Source organism: Odocoileus virginianus, unplaced genomic scaffold (assembly GCF_023699985.2).
Source record: "Odocoileus virginianus isolate 20LAN1187 ecotype Illinois unplaced genomic scaffold, Ovbor_1.2 Unplaced_Contig_5, whole genome shotgun sequence".
Taxonomy (NCBI): domain Eukaryota; kingdom Metazoa; phylum Chordata; class Mammalia; order Artiodactyla; family Cervidae; genus Odocoileus; species Odocoileus virginianus.
In genome coordinates this window covers 1,307,464-1,331,829 of record NW_027224322.1, presented here as the reverse complement: position 1 = coordinate 1,331,829, position 24,366 = coordinate 1,307,464, and the positions used below count along the sequence as shown (strand labels likewise).

Below are 24,366 nucleotides of genomic sequence, written 5' to 3'. Positions count from 1 at the left end.
AACTTTGTGCTTTTTCTCAATTCTCATTTTGAAGACTTTTCCTCCCTTTCTTTGTCTCCACGCTTCGCCGCAGTGTTTCCCGATTCTCTTGTTTGCACTTGGTCAGCTGGCCCTTCCCTTTCCAGCGTGACACGGGGGGCCACGGCCCAGCCCCACTGAGGCCGCAGATCGTCCCCCGACTGGCTGAGAACAGCCCTCCCTGTCGCCACTGTGCTGTCGTCAGCATTTCCGCTTTTGTTATGCACGCGTTTCCCCAGGTCCTGACGTGGCCCGGGCAGCGAAGGTTGGCACCAGTGCCCCGGCGAGGCTTCGCGACTGCTGACGGCCGGTGTCGCCGCTGGGCCGGGCTCCCCGGGGCTGTCCGGGCTCTGGAGGGCCCTGGGCTCGAGGGCCGCCCTGTGCAATGAGCTCTGCTGCTCAGAGGCATCTGTTGTGTTTTGTGTCCGCTCCTCATTTAAGGGGAGAGAGCAGGTTTGGGGAGCGGGCGCCTAGGAGGCCTTGGCAGGTCCTGCTGAGCCGTGGCTGAGGGGGCGGGACGCGCCCCGGGCCCGTGGCCGCCAGCTCATCCTCGCACATGGCGTGGGCCCGCTCACTGTCGCCGTGACTGCATGTTCATCAGACTCGCCGGGTTTGGGTGGGGTCCCAGCTTCCCTCCAGGTTGTGTCCAGCCTCCCTCCAGCTCGGCTTCTGAACACATGGTGGGCTGGTGGGGCTGGCGAAACAGGTGGGCCTGGGGCAGGCATCCTGGTGGCCAGGGCCTCGGGGGAGACCGAACCCCTCCTGAGCTGGCAGGAGGGCAGCGTCCTGCCCTCAGCCCCTGAGCGTCCTGGGCCCGGGGACTCAGCACTTCCCGCTGCCGCCCCGCGGGGCCCGGAGGCCCTCCAGTCCCGGAGCGTCACTGGGAGGCTGCCCCATGTGGCCGCCCCTGTCGGAGCCTGTCTGGTGGCCAGGTGAGCAGTGAGGACACGCGGGTGCCTTTCATCCATTGGTGGGCTGAGTGCAGACATGCACGTCGGGGGCTTCTGAGCAGTGCTGTCCACAGGAAGGACGGGGCTGCTGTGAGCTCGGCCACGGGAGGAACTGGCCCTCGGACCCCCGGCCAGTGCCCACCCTCCTTCCAGGCTGCAGGGTTCATGTCCAGCTGCCGGGGCGGCCCTGGGCCTTCCGTCCCTCGGCCCCAGAGGGGGTCCCCGCTGGCCTCTCTGCTCGAAGCGGCGCACTCGTTTCCTCCCAGAGCCACACGTTTTCCCCAATTTTTTCTGATCTATGCTTGGCCGATGGGGATGAAAGAGCAAAGGGAAGTTCTGCCTCTTGCCCTGGGTGTCGTGGTTCCTGGGAAATCTTCTTCCCTTTTCTGTCGCAGCCTTGAGGGGGTCCTCGCCTCTGACAGGAGGCCAGGCGGTCGGCTGGCCATGCCGTCCTTTTGGAACCCCTGCTGTCCCGAGGCCTCCAGGTGCTTCTTGCTGCTGGAGGAGGGGCCATCCCCCAGGCAGTTGAGAGATGAGGCGTGTGTGTTTGTGGAACACTCGGTAAACGTCAGCACAATGAAGTATGTTGATTCCTCTTTGTGATAACTCAGTCTCGGGGACAGAAATGTGTTCACTTTTCTGATGAATATCTTCATGCTTGACATACAAGCATGTTGACTCAGCATCTTTCCAGAATCACATTTAACCCGAGAAATTCTAAACCTCTTCCAATCTTCTCTCTGATCTCTTGGCTTGTCTGAGGATCCTTGCCCGTCCCCGAGAGGCTCAAGCCTGCTGTGGGCGGTCAGCGGCCTGACCCGGCCACCTCCACCCAGCACTCATTCGTGCCCGAATGGAGAGGGAACAAATGAAGTTAGGAAAAGTTAAAAATGACAGTCAAATAGATCGTTCCTGATTACTTTGATAAACCTTGAATTTCATTTAGACGGGAAAGAAAATGCTGATTTATGTATGCAATTCAAGCTTAGCTTGTAGTTTGGTGTACAGTTTTTTTTTTTTAATGTTTGATGATCTTTGTCTTTTTAAGAGAACACCTTTATTCTTGGGTGAGATGGCATTTGAAAGACTATGTGTTAGTAATATGAGGAGTTACTCTCTAAAAGTCCAGAAGCTGGAAACCATGAGTAGCAGCAGACTTTGTGATGAAGAGTGACCAGCTGACCTAGCTTGGTCCCTGGTCCTCGGCACGGACAGTGCAGGAGGCCAGTGCCCAGAGGCAGAGGCTCTGGGGAGGGAGGGGCCACCATCCGCCTCCCCCCCAGGGTCTCATCCCTGCAGCCCTGCGGCAGCCACGTGGAGGCATAGGGTTGCTGTTGCGCAGGCCCTTTCGTGTGACAGCCCTCACGGTCTGCTTGGACACTCGAACCCTCCCCGCACTCCCCTGAGGAAGCGTGTGCTGCAGACATGTGGTTTGACATTTCCGGCTCGTGGTTAGGTTTGTGAGTGTACAATTCTCTCTATAGCCGTCGGCGTGTGTGGAGCCCTTCCCGGAACAGTTAGAGATTGTAGCTGTCTCCACGGTGCCCTGAGGGGTCAGGTCGTCTCTGCGGATTGCTGTGCTCTGGAATCTCGGCTGGGCTGGGCTGGGGTGTGGCCAGATGCCCCTGGCGGGGCCATTGGAACACGATACCCTGCAGACATGATCAGCTTCCCTGGGAGAGTTCAGCTCCCAGCTGGAGGGGGTCTGGGTGCCTCCAGTAAGGGAGGGACACTTGTCCAGATCGGGGCAAAACCCCAGAAGCAGGTGGCTGCCCAGTCAGCGTTCTCTTGCCCCTGGGGCTGTCCTTGGTCCCACCGCTGTTGTGATGGCACCCGGGAGAACAGAGCGGCCTGGCCCGCTTTGCGGGCTGGGGGCGGACAGTGAGGTTTTTGTTTTCGGAAAGCCTGTTTCTGAGTGTGAGCCCTTGGCTTCTTGGGAGGAGTGATTTTCTTTCTGAAACCACACCCATTGTTGGTTTCAGAGTGATTTCCTGATAAGAAAGTCAGTTGTATTTGCTGAGAAATCACGTTTGGAAAGGAAGCAGTTCCTTTTATGAAGGAGCCTTGTTAGAAGCTGTGATTTTTTTTTTTTTTCCTTCCCCTGAGAGGCATGCTTGACCCTGGGGGTCAGCACACCTTGTGCAGAGGGCCTCTTGTCACCTGGAATCAGGGAGCTATGTGCTGCTGCAGAGGCTGACCTTGGGTGACCCCAGGCGGGAGGACCAGGGGGTCCAGGACTCACTGCCAACCCTCAGCTTCAGCGGGGTCTCAGCCGCCAGGCCCCGAGCCCCTGCCTGCCTCTGTGGCCTGGGCCTTAACGTCCATGTTTGGCCTCTGGCCTGCCTTGTGGAGGGAGAGGCATTTCTTGAACCTGGAAGCTGGAAGCCAGCTTCCAGTATATGGCCAAAAGAAAAACGGACTGACATGAACAGCGTGGGGGGGTGTCCTGATCAGTGTCACGTCCCTAGGAAGGAAGGACAGGGCAGGTGTGGCCACCCCCACCCTCCCCCTGCACTGATGGTGACGGCAGACCCCGGGCCCCCTCATGGGCACTGCCAGCCTGGATTGAAAAGCGTGGCATAGCCTTCCTGGGAGACAGACCCTGCTCGGCCTGGAAACCACACCTCATCTCTGGGGGGACGTAAGTGGGGACAGAGGTGCCTACAAAGAGACCCAAGAGTCCACCCGAGAAATGGTGATTTATTCTCTCCACCCTGTGGCCCCAGTGCCCACCTCCTCCTCTGGGGGGTCAGGGGTGGGCGTGTAGAACCGCGCGGTGAGAGCGTCCTTTGCAGATTGCATGGGATGGAGAACCTTCATCGCCCGCAGGGCATGACCTTGGTGAGTCACGTGTGGTCGGCCACCGCATGGTGCAGCGGGCACCAGTCTCTCTGCCCAGGACAGAGCGTCCAGGCTACCGAGTGACCGCCACGGAGTCCCACGCCTGTGCATCTCCTGGAGACACTGGAAAACCAACCCCAGGAAACCCCCTTCCTCCCACGCCCTCTCAGCGCCCTCACAAGTGAAAATCACGTTTGGGGATGTCTGTGCTTACATTTAAAACCAACGCCTGATGTGTCCTTGAGTTTTGGCTGAACAGACAGAGGCAGCTGCGCTGGGGCGTCCTGCTTTCTTCCCCGGAGTCCCAGGGATCCCTGCAGGAAGCTCAGCTGGGCAGATGGGAAAAGGGAGCCCTAGCTCCCCTTCCTAAAGGGGCTTCCCGTGGAAGCCATCTGCCAATGCAGGAAATGGGGGTTGGATCCCTGGGTCAGGAAGATCCCCTGGAAAAGGAAATGGCAACCCACTCCAGTGTTCCTGCCTGAAGAATTCCATGGACAGAGGAGCCCGGTGGGCTACAGGGTCAGACACGACTGAGCCGCTGAGCACAGCACAGGAGGGACCTCAGGCCCCGCTGAGTTGACTCCCCTCCCGCACGCCACCCTCAGCTTCCCCGTTTGCATCAGTGAAGCGAGCCTTCCTCCTTCCCGGGCCGTGCACCCGCATTTCGCCCTCGCCCAGTCCTCCTCGGGGCCCTGGGCGGCCTGGAGGTGGTGCACGCTGGGAGCTGGTGACCAGGGCCAGGGCCCAGCTCCCCCGTCCCATCTCAGGAACAGAGCCCGAGCAGCGTTGGCTTCCCCCCTGCACGGGTGGCTGATGCCCTCCAAGCCCCGCCGGACGTGCTGACCCCAAATGCTCTCCTCTCCTGTGCCCGCCGAGAACGCACCCTCAGCGGTTGCTTGTGAGCCATGTGCGTGGGCCCTTCCCTCCCTGACTCCTGTCCCCGGCTCCCCGTCCTCCACGGTGGGTCCACCAGGCCTCACAGGACCACCTGGGGGTCGGGCCCAAGAGTCACCCTGCCCAGTGGAGCCTTCCCTGGAGTATAGAGGATTCCAGAGCTCCTCGGGCTGGACATCCAGACCTCCACTGAGAGAGGGCCCCCCAGCCACTGAGAAGGCCTCACACTCCCCGTCACCCGAGACAGCAGCCGATGGAACAGAGGCCGGCCCAGTGCTGGGGACAGGCTATCCAGTTGCCTCAGGGTGTCAGAGCAGGCCCCGAACTCTTCCTCCCACACGCAAGGACTGGGGGTGTCCTCACGCGGTCCCCGCATGTCAGCTGGGCCCCCTGCACCTCCGCTGGCTGTGCCGGGCGCTGGGACCCCGGGACCTGGCCTCTACCTAGAAATGTATGCACTGTGGGTTGTGGTCAAAGGGTGTCCCAGATGCTGTTTCAGGAAGACTGCGCTGGCAAGAGCGTTTTCGGTGGATTAGTAGGAGGGAAGGACTCGGGAGGCCCAGGGGTGTGGGGGAGGAAGGGGGCCGGAACCAAGGGAGTGACCCGGCTACTCGGTCTCCCGTGCCCTTCAGCCTCGTCCCCTTGTTCACGCACAGAGGTGGCGCACGCCCTTTGTTAGATTTATGCCTGGCTAGCTGATGCTGTGGCATTGGCGCCTACTAGTAATCTCTGTTTTCCGTGTGGTGCTGGTGCGTGCTCAGTCGTGTCCGGCTCTTTGTGACCTCATGGACTCTAGCCCTCCAGCCTTCTACATCCATAGCGTTTTCCTGGCAAGCATATTGGAGTGAAGTGCCGTTTCCTTCTCCAGGGCATCCTCCCACTCCAGGGAACGAACCCATGTCTCTCACCTCTCCTGCACTGCAGGCAAGACCATTACCGCTGAGCCGCAGGGACCTTTGGTTGACCTCGCTGAGTTTTAGTACTACTGTATCTGTAAATCCTTTAATTTTCTGCGTGCTGATTGCAAGCCGTGACAGTTTTGTTTTTCGTTTCCATTTGTTATGTCTTTCTTGTTTTTTTCCTGCCTCGGTGCGTTGGCCAGGAGCACGGGTACTGCTTGAATAGTGGTCATTCTCCCCTGGCTCCGGGTCTCAGAGGAGAACTTTCACTGTATCACTGTTGACATGATGTTGCTGTGGGTCTTGCTGGTTGGTTGGTTGGTTTTTGTAAGAACCATCATCAAATCGGTGTTGTGGCTTTCTGTTTCTAGTTTCACATGAGATTAGTTTTTGTTCATTTCCTCATGAATGTATGCGGAATTATCAGATACTTCTTTTCTCTCTGTTGAGATGATATAAATTTTATTTTGTAAATGTGGTTAATTATACTGATTAAAAAAAATTAAACAGACCTTTCATTTCTGAACTGAATTCACATTGACCAAGATACAGTATCCTTTTTGTATGCTATTGGATTTGGTTTGCTAACAGTTTATGATTTTTGTTTTTGTGTTAGTGAATAAGTTTAACATATAATACTTTTTCCTGCCAATTTTTCATATCAAGGTAATGCTATCTCATGAAAAAAGTCGAGAATTGTTTCCTTTCTTTATATTTTCTGAATGGCTTTGTGTCAGATTGGAAGTTTTAATTGAAAGCTTGATAGAACTTTCAGGTAAAGTCATCTATGTCTGGAGTTTTCTTACTGGGGCAGTTTTAAATTACAGATTTTATTTCTTTCAAAGTAATTGGACTATTGCAGTCTTCTATTTCTTCTGATATCAGTTTTGCTAAGTTGCATTTTTCAAGCAGCTTTTAGATTTTATCAGTATTTGCATGATATTGATTGTTTTAAGGTCCTCCTGGTTAACGTTTTTCATATCCGTAGGATCTATAGTAGAGTTCCTTCACGGTGACACTATTGTTCTTTGGGAGCACTTAACTCTTTGCTTTGAGGTGCTATCCTGTACATTATAGGATATTTAGCAGCACGTCTGGAATCTCCCCTAGCTTTCCTGGTGGCCTGGTTCTTTCCTGGTAAAGAACCCGCCTGCCAATGCAGGAGACTCGGGTTCATTCCTTGGGTCAGGAAGACCCCCTGGAGAAGAGTGCAATGGCAACCCACTCCAGCATTCTTGCCTGGGAGAATCCCATGGACAGAACAGCCTGGTGGGCTCCACTCAGTGGGGTCACAAAGAGTCGGACACGACTGAGTGACTGAACACCAACAGCGACAGCTGGATCCTCCAGGTGGCTGTCAGTGTCGTCCCGGTCCCAGCCGTGAGAGTCAAAATCCTTTCATTGGTCTCACCAGAGCTTTTTCTATTCTACTGCTCTTTTTACCAAACCCATTTTTTTTTTTTTTGTTCAGTTAACCCTAAGTATTTGTATCTCTTTTCTGTTTTATTAATGTTTACTCTTTATAATTTCCTTTCACTTTTCCTGAGTTCAACTTCCTGTTCTTTCGTAAACCCTTGGATGGACCCTAACACAGGCATTTTAAGACGCATTTCTTCTCTCCACAGCTTCAGTTTTTTTTCTGGTTGTCATTTAGGTTGCATGCTAAGTCGCTTCAGTCGTGTCCAACTCTTTGCGACCCTGTGGACTGTAGCCCGCCAGGCTCCTCTGTCCATGGGATTCTCCAGGCAAGAATACTGGAGTGGATTGAGACTAGGTTGAGACTGAAATGACCAATTTCATCTTAAGTTGCACCTTGTGTTTTTTGGAGAAGTCACGTTTATCCATCCTTCAAATATTGATGTTCTGAGTGTATTTTGTCCAAACCAAATCTCTTCCTATATGAATCCGATGGAGGAATGAGTAGCCGAAGATGTTTAGCAGATTAGCTGGGGAAATTAGTCAATTCGAAATGTTATTAATAAGTAAATTGACCTTTAAAGGGATTGTTAGAAGGTTTAGAGTTATCTGTCCAAAGAGACATTTTGGAGTTTTAATGGCAAGCTTATATGAGAGCAGATGTTCATTTTGAGAGGCATCTGAAAGTACCAAGACTCTCTCCCTTTCCTCTCCAGCCCACTCCATGGAGATTTTGGTCTAATGTATCTGATTGGTAATATGTCTGCATTCCATACAAATGGAACGGTAAAATTAGTATTATTAATGTTTTGAGATCCCACTGTTTCCAAGAAGTCTTGACTGGGTGGAGATCTGGAAGTTGAATGTATTTGGAATCTGAAGGGTCTCAGGCCAGTTTTTTCAGATTATCTGTTTCCTGATTTATTTCAGCATGATTTATTTCATCCACACACCCATCCACCTATCCATCCATCCAGCCTCTACCAGTACTGAACTGGTCATTGATTTAAGGTCATGGATTTAAAAAGAAACACCGTCAAGATTTCGTCCCTGTTAGGAGCTCTCGATTTCGTGGCAGAGACAGCAGAGGGATCCATCCAGTAATCTTAGGGTGGCGGTGCTGGCATGGAGCCTCTCACATCAGGACTCTCACCGCAGCGGAGGACGCGGTGGGGTGAGGGCAGAGCTTCCCAGGGGAGCAGCCTTGCCTCTGCACTGGGTGCTCTGATAGCAGCCTCATGCCACCCAGTGTCTCTTTTCCAACATGCGTTTCTCTTCTGAGCGTATTTTCCCAACAAAGGAATTTATAAAAGGCAATCCTAATTTTTTCCTTAGTCAGAACCATTAAAAAAGAAAATCCCACACACAAAGCCCAACTGCTCCAGAAGCAAGTTCTGGAATTCACTCTTGGATCTGTTTCTCTCTTGCCTAAAAGCGAAGAAGCCTCCGCAAAAGCCGCAGGAACCTTACCACACTCGCTGGCTTCCTGCTGGCTTCCTGCTGTCTTCCCTGCCCTTCCTTTTGTGACGCTGGCTCTCTGGAAATCTGCTTCAAGCTCTAAAAAGCAGCTGGAACACACTTGAGTTGCTCAGCACAAACTACAAAGCGGTGGCATTGACTGTGCAAAACAGATGCTGTTTGCGTTCAAATAAAGGACAAACATAATATTTGCATTAATAGAGAGCATTTGCAAAAGTCTTTGCATAAAGTGGTTTATCCTTTTCCAAGAGCTGGTTACTTTGTACTAATTTCCGAGTGTAGCAGAGGATAAGCAATCTTTTGTTGATTATGTCTCACAAAGAGTTGCTTTTGCACAAGTATAGCTGATTTCAGAGAAGGGCTCTTCAATATGCAAATACAGTGTCAAGTGGAACACCATATTGATTGCTGTCAGTCATGTTCTTGTAGCTTTTTGTGTTTAAAAGTTGGATTGATGAGCTATTACTGTGTTCTCAGTGCTACCAGACTCTGCTTCTGCAAAGAGTTTTGTAAATAGTTACTCAGGCCGGGCCATGTCTCACTGGTTGCCTCTTCTTTGTGAGGAAAGGAAGCCAGACGATGTGTGGAGTGCTTTGGGACCCAGCCAGTGCAATTTCAAAGGTAGCTATGCCAAGTCGCATCAGTCGTGTCTGACTGTGTGTGACCCCATAGACGGCAGCCCACCAGGCTCCCCCGTCCCTGGGATTCTCCAGGCAAGAACACTGGAGTGGGTTGCCATCTCCTTCTCCAATGCATGAAAGTGAAAAGTGAAAGTGAAGTCGCTCAGTCGTGTCCGACTCTTAGCGACCCCATGGACTGCAGCCACCAGGCTCCTCCGTCCATGGGATTCTCCAGGCAAGAGTACTGGAGTGAGTTGCCATTTCCTTCTCCGGACAAAGGTAGCTATAGTTAATTCTTATTTCTTTAGCAAGGGCTAGATGAGTAAAGATACAGAAATCAGAGCAAAGTACAGATGATGGTTCATCAGAGAGAAGGAGAGCCCAGAAACGCATATTTTTAAGTCCTGCACACCAGCTGCTAAGTTGCTTCAGTCGTGTCCGACTTTTTATGACCTCTGTGGATGGTAGCCTGCCAGGCTTCTCTGTCCATGGGATTTCCCAGGCAAGAATACTGGAGTGGATTGCCATTTCCTTCTCCAGGAGATCTTCCTGACCCAAGGATTGAACCTGCGTCTCCTGCATTGACCGGTGGGTTTTTTTTAACCTCTGAACCACCAGGGAATTATTCAACAATGAGCTAAAATTTGGTCATTAGTTTCCTACCTTGACAAAGTGAAGAGGGGAAATGTTTATGTTTAGAATTTTCATTGTTTTTAAGCGGAAACCAACTAGGTATTTTAGACAGTGGTTTTGAAACACATAATACACAGAGGCACTGAAGCAAACATTTGAGGAAGTAATATGACACATAATGAAAGTAATCTTAGTAATTCTGTGACACTTTGTGTTAGCTCAGTATCCAGTCCTTATCTGTATGCACTTACATTTTTATTGGTGCATCTCCTTACCCTTGCTCCTAGCATCATACTCTTCTATTCTGGAAGTGACTTTCTGAAATAAACCATTAGTGATTATTTCAATGGGAGTTTGTCTGTGGTAAACTTTCTCAGTTTTTGTCTGTCAGAAAAATGTCCTTTTCTTTTCCTTGAATGGTAGTTTAGCAGGGTATAGAACTGTAGGTGACGTGTATCTCACTCCGCTGTTTTAAGGTGTGTTATTGTCTCTTGGCTTTTTTGTTTGAAATGTTAGCTCTCAGTCCTGTGTTGTTTCTTCTTAGGTGATCTGAGAATTATATAGAATTCTCTGGGCGACTTCAACCTAACCAGGTTCAGGAGCCCAGAGGCTCCTGATTTCGAGTCTTATTCAATTTGTAATTGATTCTATGTCTTGTTCACCTCTGTGTGTTGGGTGCTCATGGTAGCTGGGTTTCCCAAAGTGTGAATTGGTTTTTGCTACAGGTGCCCCTGTTAATTCAGATCATCAACTAAGCGACCCAGGTTTGACCACCGTTGTTCCCCAGTTCCTCTTTCCTGCAGTTGCCTTAAAAGGTTGGCCATTCTTTCTAATTGTCTGTGGTTACTTTAATGCTCCATCAGTCATAACTGAGCACCCACCTGATGGTACTCATTTTCATTTCATTACAGATTGCCCTCATGCCTAAGCAGACATCATCTCTCTGTATAGATATAAGAACCAAAGGAACTGGTTATAGATTAAGAAAGGCTTTTTTTTTTGGTCTTGGTTTGGTGAAATATCTACAGATTTCCTTTGCCCCATAATTCTACTAGTTGTTGGTAAATTAATACAGTGGAGGGCTACATACATGATTTCACATCTGTGTTGAATTTTGAGGGATAGAAAATGACTGTTCCAACGATTATAATATTTTATGAGAAGATGAAGATGTGTCATCAGCTCAGTGCAATCCATCAAGGAGGTAAACGTTGGGGATAGAAATATGCCCCAGGCTCTTGCTTTGCTCCTCCCACTGTGGGCGCCCAGGACACTTGCTGGGCAGTGTGAGGTTCAGGCAGCTTCACCAGGTGGAGCCTCTGGCCACCCAGGCCAGGGGGCTGTTCATCCTGAAACTGAAATAGGCGGGCAGGGAGCAGGGCACAATATTTAAAAGGATGACATATCCATAGGGCATGACAAAAACTGGTTAGAGCCAAGTAGGTCCAAGATGCTTTGACTTCCTGGAGACCTTGAGCGTCGTTGCACGCTCATTATGATGCATCAGCATATGCTAAATAATGCACAGATGTAGGCGCCGTGACCATGGAAGGCCAAGAAGTGGGTGGTGACCCAGTTGCTGGAAATCCCCACCTCTTCTCCCAAAGTAGTTTGAATAATCCTCCCACTCATCAGCCTATGAAATTGCCCAGCCCATAAATTGCCCACCTCATATTTCAGTGCCTTTTGCCTTCAGAAATGGCCCACACTCTGTCTGTGTGGTGTATTTCTCTCTAAATAAGTTCACTTTCTTACCTAGAACTTTTGTCTCTCACTGAATTCTTCCTGTGACAAGACATAAAGAACCCGAGCATCATTAAGTCCAGAGACCACCTATGTGATTTCACTTAAAAGGCAGAGAGTTCAAGTCCCAGCCTGGGTGTAGCGGTTTCTAAACCAAGGGCAAGCGAGCATTAACGGGGTGATGTGCCTTTAGAGCACCGTCTGGACGGTCAGAGTGTGCATGTCTGTGTTGAGGGAAGGAGGACAGAAATGCTTGGTTTCTACTTTCTTCTTCTTTCAAAAATTAGTCCATATGGAATGTAGAAGATAGGGAGTATGGTCTAAAAATTTGGATATATCTCTGTTTTTAGAACTACGAAGATTTCAAAATTTGGAAGTTTGTTTGAAACAGCCATTTTTAACATAGTGGCGACCAGGAAACAGTCTGCCACTTTCCAGTGTGGCTGGGGGCCACGTCTGCACTTGGGAGGAGCAGGGTGGGGGTGGCCGGCAGGGGCCCCTGGCCCGGCCCATGAGGGCTCCACAGGATACTGGGACTCTGGGGGCAGAAGCTATCCTCCTGTTCTGCTGTCTCCCTGTGTCTTTCAGTTTTCCTCCTTAGTTACTGCTACACATTCTGAGAACTAACCCACCTGCTGGCGGGAGGGGAGCAGGGCAGGCCTGGCCCTTTGGCTGGGGTCCTCCCAGGCAGCCTGCCCCTTGAACCTGGGGGTCGGTCAGGGTCCTTCACGGGGAGCCTCTTCTCATCCCGTCTGCCCTGCTGGGTGAAGACTGTCACTAAGCCCACTTTACGGATGTGGAAAGTGAGGTCGGGTCATTCGTGTGAGGTCGAGGGCACCCAGGAGCAGATCTGGGCCGTGGCACCCGGTGCCCGCTCTTGGTGGAGCCAGCCAAGCCTGGGTGCCTCCCACGAGGGTGCCTGGGCGCCCCGGTAATCACTCAGAAGGCACCGACTGAGGAGAAGCAAAAGACAGAAATCCGTATCCTGTCACCAGCATCCGCACAGCCAGTGTCTGACAGCAAATTGCTGCTCCTGTCAGTAGCTCTATTTTTAGAAGGTTAAAATAGAACACAGTGGAGTGCAACTGCTGTATTTTTAGAAACTGAAGTTCGTGTTGTATAAAAATGGTTATAAGAGGAATAATGATAAGGTTTAGTTTGTCTTGTTTCGGGAGAAGCTGCGCTCTGCAGAGTGGATCCATGGTGTGTGTAGCAAGATGTAACGGTGATCCTGCTGCTTGTGTACCAGCTTTTCACAGGACCTGGAAAAGCTAGTTTTACTGGAGGAAGGGGCGTGCTGGGGAGTTTTGAATTAAATAATAATGATGACGTTCTCCTGTGTGCATGGACACCTTTGAACTAGTTTTACTGGAGGAAGAGGTGTGCTGGGGAGTTTTGGATTAAATAATAACGATGCCGTTCTCCTGCATGCGTGGACACCTTTGAACGACCGGCAGCTAGAGCAGCAGGACCGCATCCTCCCGGCCACGAGGGGTTCACGTGTGGTTCGGAGCAGGTGACGGTGCGGCCGCGGCTGCAGGAACCCTCCAGGGGACTGTGCCTCCGCAGGGGTGGCCCACGTGCCCCCTCTTGTTTCTATAAAGTTACCTTTTAGAAAATCATGACAGTGGAAGTCATTAAAAAAAAAACCCAAAACTACAAGCTGTGTATTATTAGGTAGTACAAACAGGAGAGAAAGACAGACTTCCTGAGAAGATTCAAAGCTCGTGTTGCAGGCCCCCACGTCCACTCTGCGACGGCCCCGCAGCTGCATTTGTAAGTTGACTTGAGATGATCGTGGGCTGCAAGGGGAGGGCTGGCGTGGGTAGCACGCGGGCGGAGGCGGCCCCGGCCCAGGCCCCAGCCCCGGCAGCTCTTGGCCTGGTGTCACTCCCAAGCCAGTCCTCTGCCCCTTCCTTTGGCCGTGACCTCCCAGCACAGGAGTCTGTGCCCCCAGGGCCTGCAGGGTGCGTCCCCCGTGAATGTGCTCCGAGTGGCTGTTCGGGTTTATTGTTCTGCGTTCGTGACTCACTTCTCACAAGCTGCTTATTAACAGGCACCTCTTTTCTGGCTTCCTGTCGCTTAACCACAAACACCTTCCAGCTAGCCTCTAACGCTCGGCGGTGTGGAAGGCGGGCTGGGCACCGGCTCAGCCGTCCAGTGGTTTTGCCCGCTGACTCAGAGTTTCAGGAGATGCTTCCTCCCATCAGTGCCGTGGGACTGTGCGTGCGTTGGTTCTCCACGCAGACGGGACCGCACGTGTCACAGAGGGGCAGGTGAAGTGGGAGGGCACGGTATGTACCTCGTCCTTCATTTACGTTCTTTTATTTAACCCTGGGTCAGTTTACGTCCCCACTTGACACACGAGGAAACAGCCTGGGTTGAAGCGACAGGACCACTCACCACCCTCCTTGTTCGGGGGAAGCTTGGCCTGTTGGACCCCAAGTCCCCCGGGGCCATGCGGCCTCCAGGACAAGCCTCCCAGAGGACCCCCCACAGAGGGCCTCGGGGAGTTCTGTCCATTAGACCCCTCCCACAGCTCGGCAGTTCAGACCGCTCGGCAGTTCAGAGGTCATTAGTTCAGAAAGTAAAAAGCCTGCAGAAACCATGGTGGCGGGTTTGCCTGTGGCTTTTCAGAGGCGTGCGGGCTGGTCTGAGCCGCTGGAGGAAGCCTGGTTATCGACAGGTGGGCTTCAGAGCTGGTTCTCAGTCCTCTCCAGACCTGTGTTACTTCTTGCCGTTCTTCTTAGTCATGGAGATGCAGGCTCACTGTGTACGCCTGCTCGGGCCCCTGTGGACCTTCTGTCATCTATGATTTCTTACTTGGACTCTGAGAATCTGCGCGTTCTGCCTCCGAGGTCATCTTCCTCGTCCCCCTCCGGAGCTCTAGCAAACAGCTTTGGAATGACTCACCCAATCGCGTCCTCCCCGCAGGGCAGATGGACATCCTCCCTAGAGCAGAGACGGATCTATTTTCAAAGGCGGGCTTAGGACATTCTCTCCTGATTTTCTAAATCACTTATTAACGGTTGAGCTGGGCCAGGCTGTGGGGACAGCTGAGAGCTGTGAGCTCCACTTGGGGAGGCTGGGGAGGGGCAGACGGTCCCTGGAGGACCGTCAGAAAGGCGGGCTGGGAAACTCCCTCCAGGAAACGCGGCCCTGGGCCGAAGAGGACAGAGCCGGCCTTTGTCTGGCCTCCCAGGGCTCCAGCACTGCCCACCCGCGAAGCTGTTTTCCTTCCTTGCTTCTTCGCATCCCTCCCTGGTCTTCCCTCCTTCCCCTCTTGCAGCTTGAGCTGGACGTGAACCCCGGGGATGGGACAGCATCTGCTCCACCGCAGGCAGCTCTGGTCCAGGCCCGTTCCAGTGGCTCGTGATCACCCTCACTGCGTGTCCTTCCTCACGACCCGACTTTCTGTGGGTCGTGTCTCACATAGGTGAGGGCCAGTCCACCCTGACCAGGGCTGAGGTCTGCCTGACATCAGCTGGGCCCTGTGTCCCCCCATCATCACGTCTCAGGAGCCCAGGACCCGATCACCTTACAAAATGATCACAACCTCAAAGCTGAGAGTTGCGTCTTATTCTGCAGGGATTTTTAGGACTTCAGGCCAGGGAGACGGCATCTCAGTAGCCCTGAGAGAGCTGCTCTGAGGAGGCGAGGGGGGGAGCCCGGTTATGTAGAAGTTTTACGACAAAGGGCAGGTGGTCTGAACCGTCATGAGGTTATTGTTAAGTAAAGGAAACCAGATCACCCAGTTTCAGGAATGTAGCGCTTTTCTACCTACGGGACGATGCAGGAGTCTGGGCCCCCTGAAGTCACCCCTTTCACATGCACCCCAGCTCTCTGGGGCCAGCGTCCGGAGCTCCAAGGTGCTCCCCACAGGGAGTCCTCCCTGCTGGCTGAGCTCCAGGGTGCTCCCTGCAGGGAGTCCTCCCTGAAGCCCGGTAGCTGCCATTTTGCAGGTATTGCTCTCCTTCCTCAGCGCCCTCAGGACTCAGAAATTCACTTTTGGAGGGCCTGGTCGCTGATGACCGTGGCATCCGTGTTTACGGATATGGCAGGAAATACCCATTTCTTGACCCCTTCGCTGAGTTGCATGTGTGTTTGGAGGGTTCGCTTGCCTGCACAGCCAGGGGCTGGTAATCGACTGGAGAAGGTTAGGAATGCTAGTGAGAGAACTGGTTAGACCGATGCTCTGGCTTGTGTGAAGTGAGGACAGATGCTACTGAACAGGAAGCGAGGGCTTGTCTTGGCACCTCGCCGAAACTCTTACTGTGAAGAATTCCAGGAAAAAAAAAAAAAGATGGACTTTAGCTGGTGTAGCGAGAGCCCCCTGTGCCCATCAAAACCCCGAGCTTTCTGACCATTCCCACTTCATCAGGCCCCCCAAGCTTTATCTCCTGTAGAATTTAAAACAAATCCCAAATGTCATAGCACTTTCCCATAGATACTTTGGTGTGTGTTTCTAACAGATACAATCCCCTCATCACACTCAACAAAATGAATAATAATTCCCAAATATCATCTCACACCCAAGCTGTGCTCCACCTTTGCTGGTTGTCTTTGTCGCTTTTTCAAGTCGAGATGCAGACCTGGCCCTGCAGCCCTGACTCTGTGGCGGCTCGCCCACCACCCTGGGGGGCTGGGGCATTTGACCTGCCATCCTCTCCTTCCCACCGGCCTGATCAGAGCCTCCTGGTGGCCTTTGAACTTGTTCCTTTAAATGTGTATTTCCTGTAATCTGGTAGCTAGCTGCTGCTGCTGCTGCTGCTAAGTTGCTTCAGTCGTGTCCGACTCTGTGCGACCCCATAGACGGCAGCCCACCAGGCTCCCCCGTCCCCGGGATTCTCCAGGCAAGAACACTGGAGGGGGTTGCCATTTCCTTCTCCAATGCATGAAAGTGAAAAGTGAAAGTGAAGTTGCTCAGTCGTGTCCGGCTGGAGGAGATTTAATTTTCAGGGGAAGGACAACAAAACCTCAGAGATCAGCCTTGACCTTTGTGAAGTTTGCCTGCTTTTCCTGCAGGAAAAATACTGCTCTGGAGGAAGAAGGTCCCGCTTCAGTTTTTATTTTCTCTTAATAAATATTCGCAAATTGTATTGGATGTGCCTCAGGAATTCGTAACACTTAGCTCATTAAAGTTTAATTCACATTAATGGGCACACATAAGCTTTATTATAGAACTGGGCCATTCTTCCACAACTTGCATGATAAGGATAAGAAGCATCTAATGGTTCAGGATGCTGTTGGCTCTTAGCAGAGCTCACGGGGGAGGCGCCCGCCTGGCCGTCCTGAGTTCATGGAGCCTGGAGTGGTGCTGGTATCAGCTGGGCGGGGGCCCCATGGGACGTGGCCTGGGAGGGAGAGGGGTGCCAGAGGGCCTGTTGGCAAAGGAGGCAGGGAGCTGAGGGGTGGGGGGCCAGGATGGGAGGGGCCGAGCCCTGCGGGAGAAGGCGCTGGGGACCCCTCCACGTCAGGCAAAGGGGACTGGGGGGATACGAGTGTGTTCTGACCTCGTGAGTCGTTTGTGGCTGTGACCTTTCAGTCTCCTGAGCCGCCTTCCGTGGTGTAAATGAACAAGAGGGTCACACTCCCAGGAGGAGGGCGCCCGGTCCGCAGGCCAGGTGCAGGGCACGCTGGCGTCCTGCGACACCCCACAGGCTCCGCACGGGCCTGTGCAGCGTGGGAGGGGCCGAGCTCTCCCCAGGCCAGGGCGGGGTCAGCGGGTGAGCCTGGCCTGCAGACCCTGCGCTGTGCGCCCCGCCTCCCACCAGGCCGGTCCCTTCCCTCTCGCTGGGGCTCGGTCAGCCAGCCTCTGGCCAGACGCGAGGACTGCCTGCTGCCAGGCCGGCCCCTTCCCTCTCACTGGGGCTCGGTCAGCCAGCCTCTGGCCAGATGCGAGGACTGCCTGCTCTTTTGTCCTTCTTACAAGGGGGGCCGGTTTTTGGAAAGCTCTCTTCTGTCGAGTTGAAAGCAGCACACACGCCGCAACACACACAGCCCCAGCGCAGGAGCCTGCCTTTTCTCCTCGAGTCCGTCTGGAAGGACCCGGCGCGTCTGCCCGGTCGCATCGGTCCTCGTGGTGGGCCCACACCCAGGGCACCGAGCGCCTTCCCTCCGACGGCCCCGGCCCGCCCGGCCCGGCCCACCTGCGGCTCCAGATTTGGAAGCCTTCTCCTCGGCTGAGGCCCCGCGTCCAGGAACCTGGGCCACCTCACTCTCAGACCCTCATCACAGACGTCTGTCTGGGAGCCTTAAGAATCCAGGGCGCAGAGGGAAACCCCAAACTCAGACACGTGCTGGGGGGGAGCCCCCTTTCCTTTGCAGACCTTCTAGCAAGTTCCCTGTAATACCTGCGTTCACGGGGAGGGAGGGGAAAGGGGGAACTAAGGCCGTCATTCTTACTGAGATGTGCCAGCTTCTCTCCAGGCTCTGGAGCCCTGGAGGAACAGAAGTAACTCACACGCTGACCTTCCAAGTGCCTCCGGGAGACGCAGACTGAGCGCCGGCCTCCCGCCTGCCCCGCTGAGCCCCAGCCAGGGTTCCGGCCGGGCCCTGCCCCCCTGCACCCGCTCCTGCCTCCTCCTGGGGGTCCCACGACCGGGCTGCCCTGGGTCCCCTGTGTTCCCGCGGCCTCCTCTGGAGCAGGTCCGCTCGTCTTAGCTCCTGAGGAGTGTGGGGAGGAGAGCTCGGGCCCTTTTTACTTGTGTGGGCAGCGCATAGTGGCTTTCTTCCAAAGAGCCCGGCGTGGAAGGGGAAGAAGCGAGCACCGTTACTGTGGCGAGGCCTGACGGACAGACGTCCACCCAGATGGTCGGGGCCAGCACCCGCGTGGCGGGCCGTGTTGGCGGGCTGTGGTGTCACGGGATGGACGCGGCACTCACCTCCGTGGTCCTCCTGCAGACCACGCAGCCCTGGTCCAGCCAGGAGCCCATCCGACCATCCCAGCTGAGGGACTCGACAGACCGCCTGACCTGCCCTCAACTGCCAAGGTCACCGAAGACCGAGAAGATCCCAGGGCCTGTCACAGCCGGGAGGAGCCTGAGGGGACGTGACCAGTACATGTCATACGGGGTCCTGGGGTGGGGGTCCTGGGATGGCAAGAGAGTGTGAGGGGAACACAGAGGAGCCTGAGTGGTATGTGGGCCTCCATTCATGGAAGACAGGCTAATGCAAGATACTATCCCGGGGGAAGCCGGGCACAGGGTGTGTGAGGACTCTATACTGTTTAATTTTCCTGCAGATTCACAATTGTTGGAAAATAAAAAGTTTGCATAAAGGGGGCCAGGAAGGTGGGCTGGGATGAGCTGCTGCAGAATGCCAAGGATTCCGTGGCCTTGTGTCTGAAACGGCTCTGTGAGACAGGGAGCAGTGACTGCTGCTGTCCCGCAATGGGTGACGGTCTTCCATGGCGGTCCAGGGGTTAGGACGCCATGCTTCCACCGCCGGGGCCTGGGTTCAGTCCCTGGCCAAGGAACTCAGATCCCACATTCCTTGCGGCACGGCCAAAAAATAAAAATAAATGAAGTAGCAATAAGGATAATAAACAATTTTAAAATTTAAGAAAAATCAGCTGGGTAACAGGCACTCCTCTTATCTTCCCCACTTCATTTTGGTAACCTACATTGAAAAAGTCCCACTGAGCATCTTTCAGAATAGTACCTTTTCCTGTTCTTTCACATACACAACACAGCACGTGTGGAACTAAGGCGGAAACGTGAGGCTGGATCGCCAACGCTTTGGAATCAAAAGTAAAACAGATTCCAGACCTCACTCAGATTCCATCTGTCTGTATGACTTTAGCCTTTGCTTTGGTCTCCGAACTCACTGGACCTGACCAAGTCCATCTATCCCAGAAATGCAAGTTCGTTGGACATGAGAAAAGGAAATTATCAGATGAAAAGGGAAATTATTTAACTGCATGAATTGATACAGAAAAGCTTAATAAAGTTAAGCACACACACGTGATTTTAAAGTAGTCTTTGCAAAGTAGAAATAGAAGGGAACTTCCTTAAACTAATAACTTATGTCAGAAACCGACAACAAATGTTCTACTTGCTGGTGAAATAGTGGCAAACATTCCCAGTAAGATGGCAAGCCAGACAAGGGTGTTCCGTTTCACTATTTCTGTTCCATGATGTACCCTAATCTGAGCAGTAGAATAAGGTGAGAAAAACACATTAAAAAGCTTCAGGGCTGGAAAGGAAGACCAAGCAGTCATTATCAGAAGTGACGTCGTTCTGTGTGTAAAAAGTTCAAAATAACTTCAGGTGAATGATTAGAATGAATGTGGGTTGATTAGCAAGCTGCTATAGTGCAAAGCTACCGTATAAACATTGATTGTGTTTCTATATACCAGCAAATAGCAATTAAAATTTAAAGTACTATACATAATATTTTGGGGTTTCTATCGTGGCTCTGAGGGTAAAGCATCTGCCTGTAATACAGGAGACCTGAATTCGATCCCTGGGTGGGGAAGATCCCGTGGAGAAGGAAATGGCAACCCACTCCAGTACTCTTGCCTGAAGAATCCCATGGATGGAGGAGCCTGGTGGGCTATAGTCCATGGGTTACATAATATTTTACTTCAAGTATCGAGTGTCTGGCAATAAATCTAAAGATGTTCAAGATCTCTGCCCTCAAAAGTCTAGAACTGTTTTGAGAGAAATGAGATGAAGTGATGCTCCATGTTCACGGGTTGGGAGACATGGTACTGCCAAGATTCTCTGCTCCTGAAGTCTGGTCACGATGCGGTCCCAGTCAGGGTTCTTATTCTTCTTCTTCCCTCCCTCCCCGGTTCTCTCTCTTCCCAGCCCCTCGCAGTGCGTGTCCCGTCCCCCCACTGCCCTTCACACGGGGCACCAAGGGGGTCCCAGCTCTAGGCCCATCAGGAGGCAGCAGGCTCTGTCCTCAGGCTGAGGGAAAGGCTCTTCATCGCCCGAGGTCTCCTCCTCCCCTTCTTCACAGGAGGACGGGGAGGCCGCCAGCGCCCCAGCTCTGCCTTGCAGTTGGACGTGTGGAACGGGGCCCCGGGAGTCTGGGCCTGGCTCCATCTGCGTGAGCACCCCCTCGCCCTGTTCCTCCGCTCCAGCCGCCACTGTTGTGGGGTGTTGAGTCGGGGGCCGAGGGGAGCACTGGGGAAGAGACCTCGATGCCTTTTTTTTGTGGGGGGAGGAGGCATATGAGTCATGTACGGATCAATAAGAGACATTTTAGTTTGAAAAAAACAATGCCCTCCGTTCTTTCTCTGTCTCCCTACCTCTGTCTTTTTCTTTCTTTGTGACTTAACTGATTCTTAGATTTCTGTGGTTAAGGCCCAGTACCGCCCAGGGTGATTCTGCAGAAGGCAGAGGCTCCCACCTGGTCGGGTGGTAAGACCTGGTGTCAAGTTATGGCTGCTAGTGTGATTATTGGCACGGGTATAAACAAGTTGGCCTAAAGGAGAGAAGTTTGGCTTGTAACAGAAGCCGTGTTGCCGATAGGTTCTCAAAGTAAGGCTTCTTAATAATGGTAATGGGACATTTGGCTGTTCTCATAGGAAAAAAAAAAAAAGACGTACTTTATACCATATACAAAATCAATACTAGAGAGATGAGATTTACACACAAAATGGAAAAACGACAACACTTTCAGTTGGCAGTAAGGTAAAGAATCTTTGCAACCTCCATGTGAGGAAGAGCTTCTTAAACCTGACACAAAAAGGAAAAGCTGTAAAAAAAAGACTGATACATGTGACTTTAAAGAAGAAAGCTACGCTCTCTGAAACCAGTCCTGAGTGTTCATTGGAAGGACAGATGCTGAAGCTGAAGCTCCAATACTTTGGCCACCTGATGTGAAGAGCTGACTCATTGGAAAGACCCTGATGCTGGGAAAGATTGAAGGCAGGAGGAGAAGGAGACGACAGAGGATGAGATGGTTGGATGGCATCACCGACTCGGAGTTTGGGTGGACTCCGGGAGTTGGTGATGGACAGGGAGGCCTGGCGTGCTGCAGTCCATTGTGAGGATCTGTGAGCCCTGAGACCGGGACCTGGATTTGTGAGGCCCTCGGGAGTACTCGTCACTGGCTCTGGTCACCGAGGTGACACAGAGTGACGTCCCCGGGGCTGACTTCCGTGCCTGACACAGTCGTGTGCCTGCTGAGCACGCGTGCCCACACTGGGCACTGCCGCCCCTGTCCGTGGGCCTGATGCATCTTCCCTTTGCGTTTGGGTCTGAATCCACCAGGGGCTGGAGAGGGCCCAGTTCGCCTCCATGTTCTCAGCCTGGGTCGCCGCCCTGTGACATTAGGAGTCCTCCTGTGCAGGGCCGTACGCCCTGGACTGGCAGCCTTGGGCTTCCGGAGCCGCCGGCAGGCATTTCGGGGTGGGGAGAGGAGGCCTGGTGCGTTTGTCCTCCCCGTGGCCTCATCTTGAGGTCCCGCCTTGATTCAGGTCCTGCCCCCTGCCGTCCTGTCTGCTGCCTTCTGTGAGGAGACCTCTCACATCTGGGCCTCTGAGATCCCCCTTTCGGAGTGAGGAACACGGAGTTTGCTGGTGGCGTTCAGCTGACGGTGGTCTGTGGAGGAGCCGGGAGAGGTGGGCCGTGTGCCCGGCCCCGCGGGCTCTCCCGGCTTCACCTGTGCTCCAGCCCCGACGGCCCCTCGGCGGAGTCGGCCTTCAGCGGGTTTTACACGGTGATGCCTCCGAAGAGGCAGGACACTTCGTCTGCCCTCACGCCGAGGTGGAACATTCTTCCCGTGCAGCTTTCCTGCCTGACCTCACTCAACAGGGCTGGGAGGATGTCCGTGTGGGGCTTGGACTTGCAGTGTGTGAAGCACAGGCTGGTCCAGCCCGGGAATGGAGCCCAGCAGTCCCTGTCCCTGATTTGGGCGGGCAGGCTGAACGTCAGCTCGTGTGTGGGGTCCGCCACGCTCTGAGCAGAGAGCTCCAGGCCCATGATGCCGCAGAGGCCTCCCTGCATCCTCAGGAGGGTCTGCAGGACTCGGGAAACCCTGTGGGGTCTCCTCAGGGTCGTTGTGTTTGTCCTTGGATTTTGAGCGTCTCCAAAGACACACCAGGGTCATGGGATAATGCACTTGGAGGCCATGAAGTGACATCCATTTGGGGTGAAAAGCAGGGCTTTGGTACCGAGTCGGTAGACCTGCTGTTACTTGCTTTTGCCCCAGTTTGTAAGCTGGCCCGAGGGAGCCGATGGCTGCTCTGGGAAACCAGTGATTTCTCCCAAAGTCAGTAGCTAGAGTGACCACACGCCAGCGTCTGTGATGATGATTACCGCAGGCGTTCACACCCATTGTTGAAGCTAATTTTACATCCCAAGTGTGATTCCTGGAAGTCTTCCCAGCGTTTCCTTCTCATGTGTGAGAGAACGTGGTCTGATGGCAGCCTGTGCCGAGTGAGGGGCAAGTGTGGTTCCAGTTCTGCCACCTTTGCAGTCAGAACACAGTCGAAAGGTAAACTCGTAGGAAACGGTCCCTCTGGCTGTAGGAGCCTGGCCCGGTGTTTTCCCGGGAGCGGGTTTGCGAGTCTTAGTTCCCTTGCCTGTCCCGAGAGCGGGAGCAGCCTGTGTGCTCTCACCGGGGCCTCGGGGCTGTGACTCTGTGGCCCCCGGGCCCCTGGGCTGTGCCTGGGAAGACGGTAAGCCTCTCTTCTGGGTGTACTGTCCTACTGCTCTTGGTCGCTCCAGAAACGCTCCGTGCCTATCAGCTGGCTGTTGAACAGGAGGAACCCACGACGGCTCGGCCAGACACCCGCAGGCCAGAAACTGGTGTTTGCTCTGTTGGAGATGCGAGCTGGTTGGGTTGTTGTGCATGGGGTCTTTTCTTCTTCTGAAGTTCCCCAAATCAAAATAGAACCCGTCTCCTTTAAAAGTGAGAAGGACACATGCATTCTCATTGTCTGCAGGGAAGGGCTCCTTGCAGACTCCGCGTGTGAAATGCTTCCATTGAATCGCGAGCAGTTTCTGAAGCCAAATGCTTTCTCTGTCCTCCAGATGGACTTTCTGGCCGAGACCAGCCGGTGGAGCTGCTCAACCCTGCCCGCGTGAACCACATGCCCAGCACTGGTAAGTCCACTCCCCCAGCCCTACTGGACACTGGGCGCCCCCGAAGGGCTGTCTGGGGCTCCACCGTCCTGGGGGGGTGTGGAGAGAAAGGGGTGGGGTCTCAGGTCCAAGGAGGGCAGGTGTTCTTTCCTGGGGTAAAATAGGGTACCGGTTTTGGATGTGAAATGGGCGCAGCTTGATGCTACTTAAGTGGCAGAGAGTGCCAGGTCCTCTGTGTCCTGAGCTCCAACAGGGTGTGTTCTTCCCAAAGACGAGAACTGCTCATCTGGGGTCTAATTCCAGGCCTTGAAGGAAGGAGCCCTGCCCTTGAGCTGGGGTCACCGCGGGGCAGGTCTCACTGGGTCCAGGGCCCCAGGCTCCGGTGAAAAGTGTCCTAGATGTTTCTCGAAGCAGTTCTCCTTCTGTAATTAGCAAAAAGAGTCGGCTGTGATCAGGAATTTCTCATTCCCTGTGTGTTGCTTCTGCATGCCATGCCCTGGGCAGTGTTTTCCTTATCTACACGGCTATGGATGCTTTTCTTTCTCCTTCTTGTAAAATGTTTACCCTCCATCTGGTATCCTCCGGGATTTCAGCTCAGAGACTAGATCCATTCCTCTCGGGCCCCTTGGCCTTACTGAGAATAAAACAGACCCCATGAAAGCCTGGGGTGGATGTAAGGGAGCCACTGTCAGCGTTTTGAGGTCAGCACTGCCGGGCCTGGCTTGGCCGTGTCCTGAAGGCAAGGCCCCCGTCTCTGTGGTTTACGCTCCATGGCACTCCTGGATGCCAGCCTGCCTGCGCCCACTGTGCCTGCTGTCTGTGTGGGCAGGGC

General features: G+C 53.4%; 1 protein-coding gene across 2 annotated transcripts in view; it reads left to right on the top strand.

Moving 5' to 3' along the window:
* The window catches only part of HDAC4 (histone deacetylase 4), a 283,225-nt gene that overhangs the window by 123,129 nt on the left and 135,730 nt on the right, over positions 1-24,366 (top strand). For both annotated transcript variants that reach the window (XM_070463614.1, XM_070463612.1), the window contains exon 3: positions 23,484-23,555. In XM_070463614.1, coding sequence (XP_070319715.1) covers positions 23,484-23,555 — 72 coding nt within the window. The remainder of the gene's footprint in view (positions 1-23,483; positions 23,556-24,366) is intronic.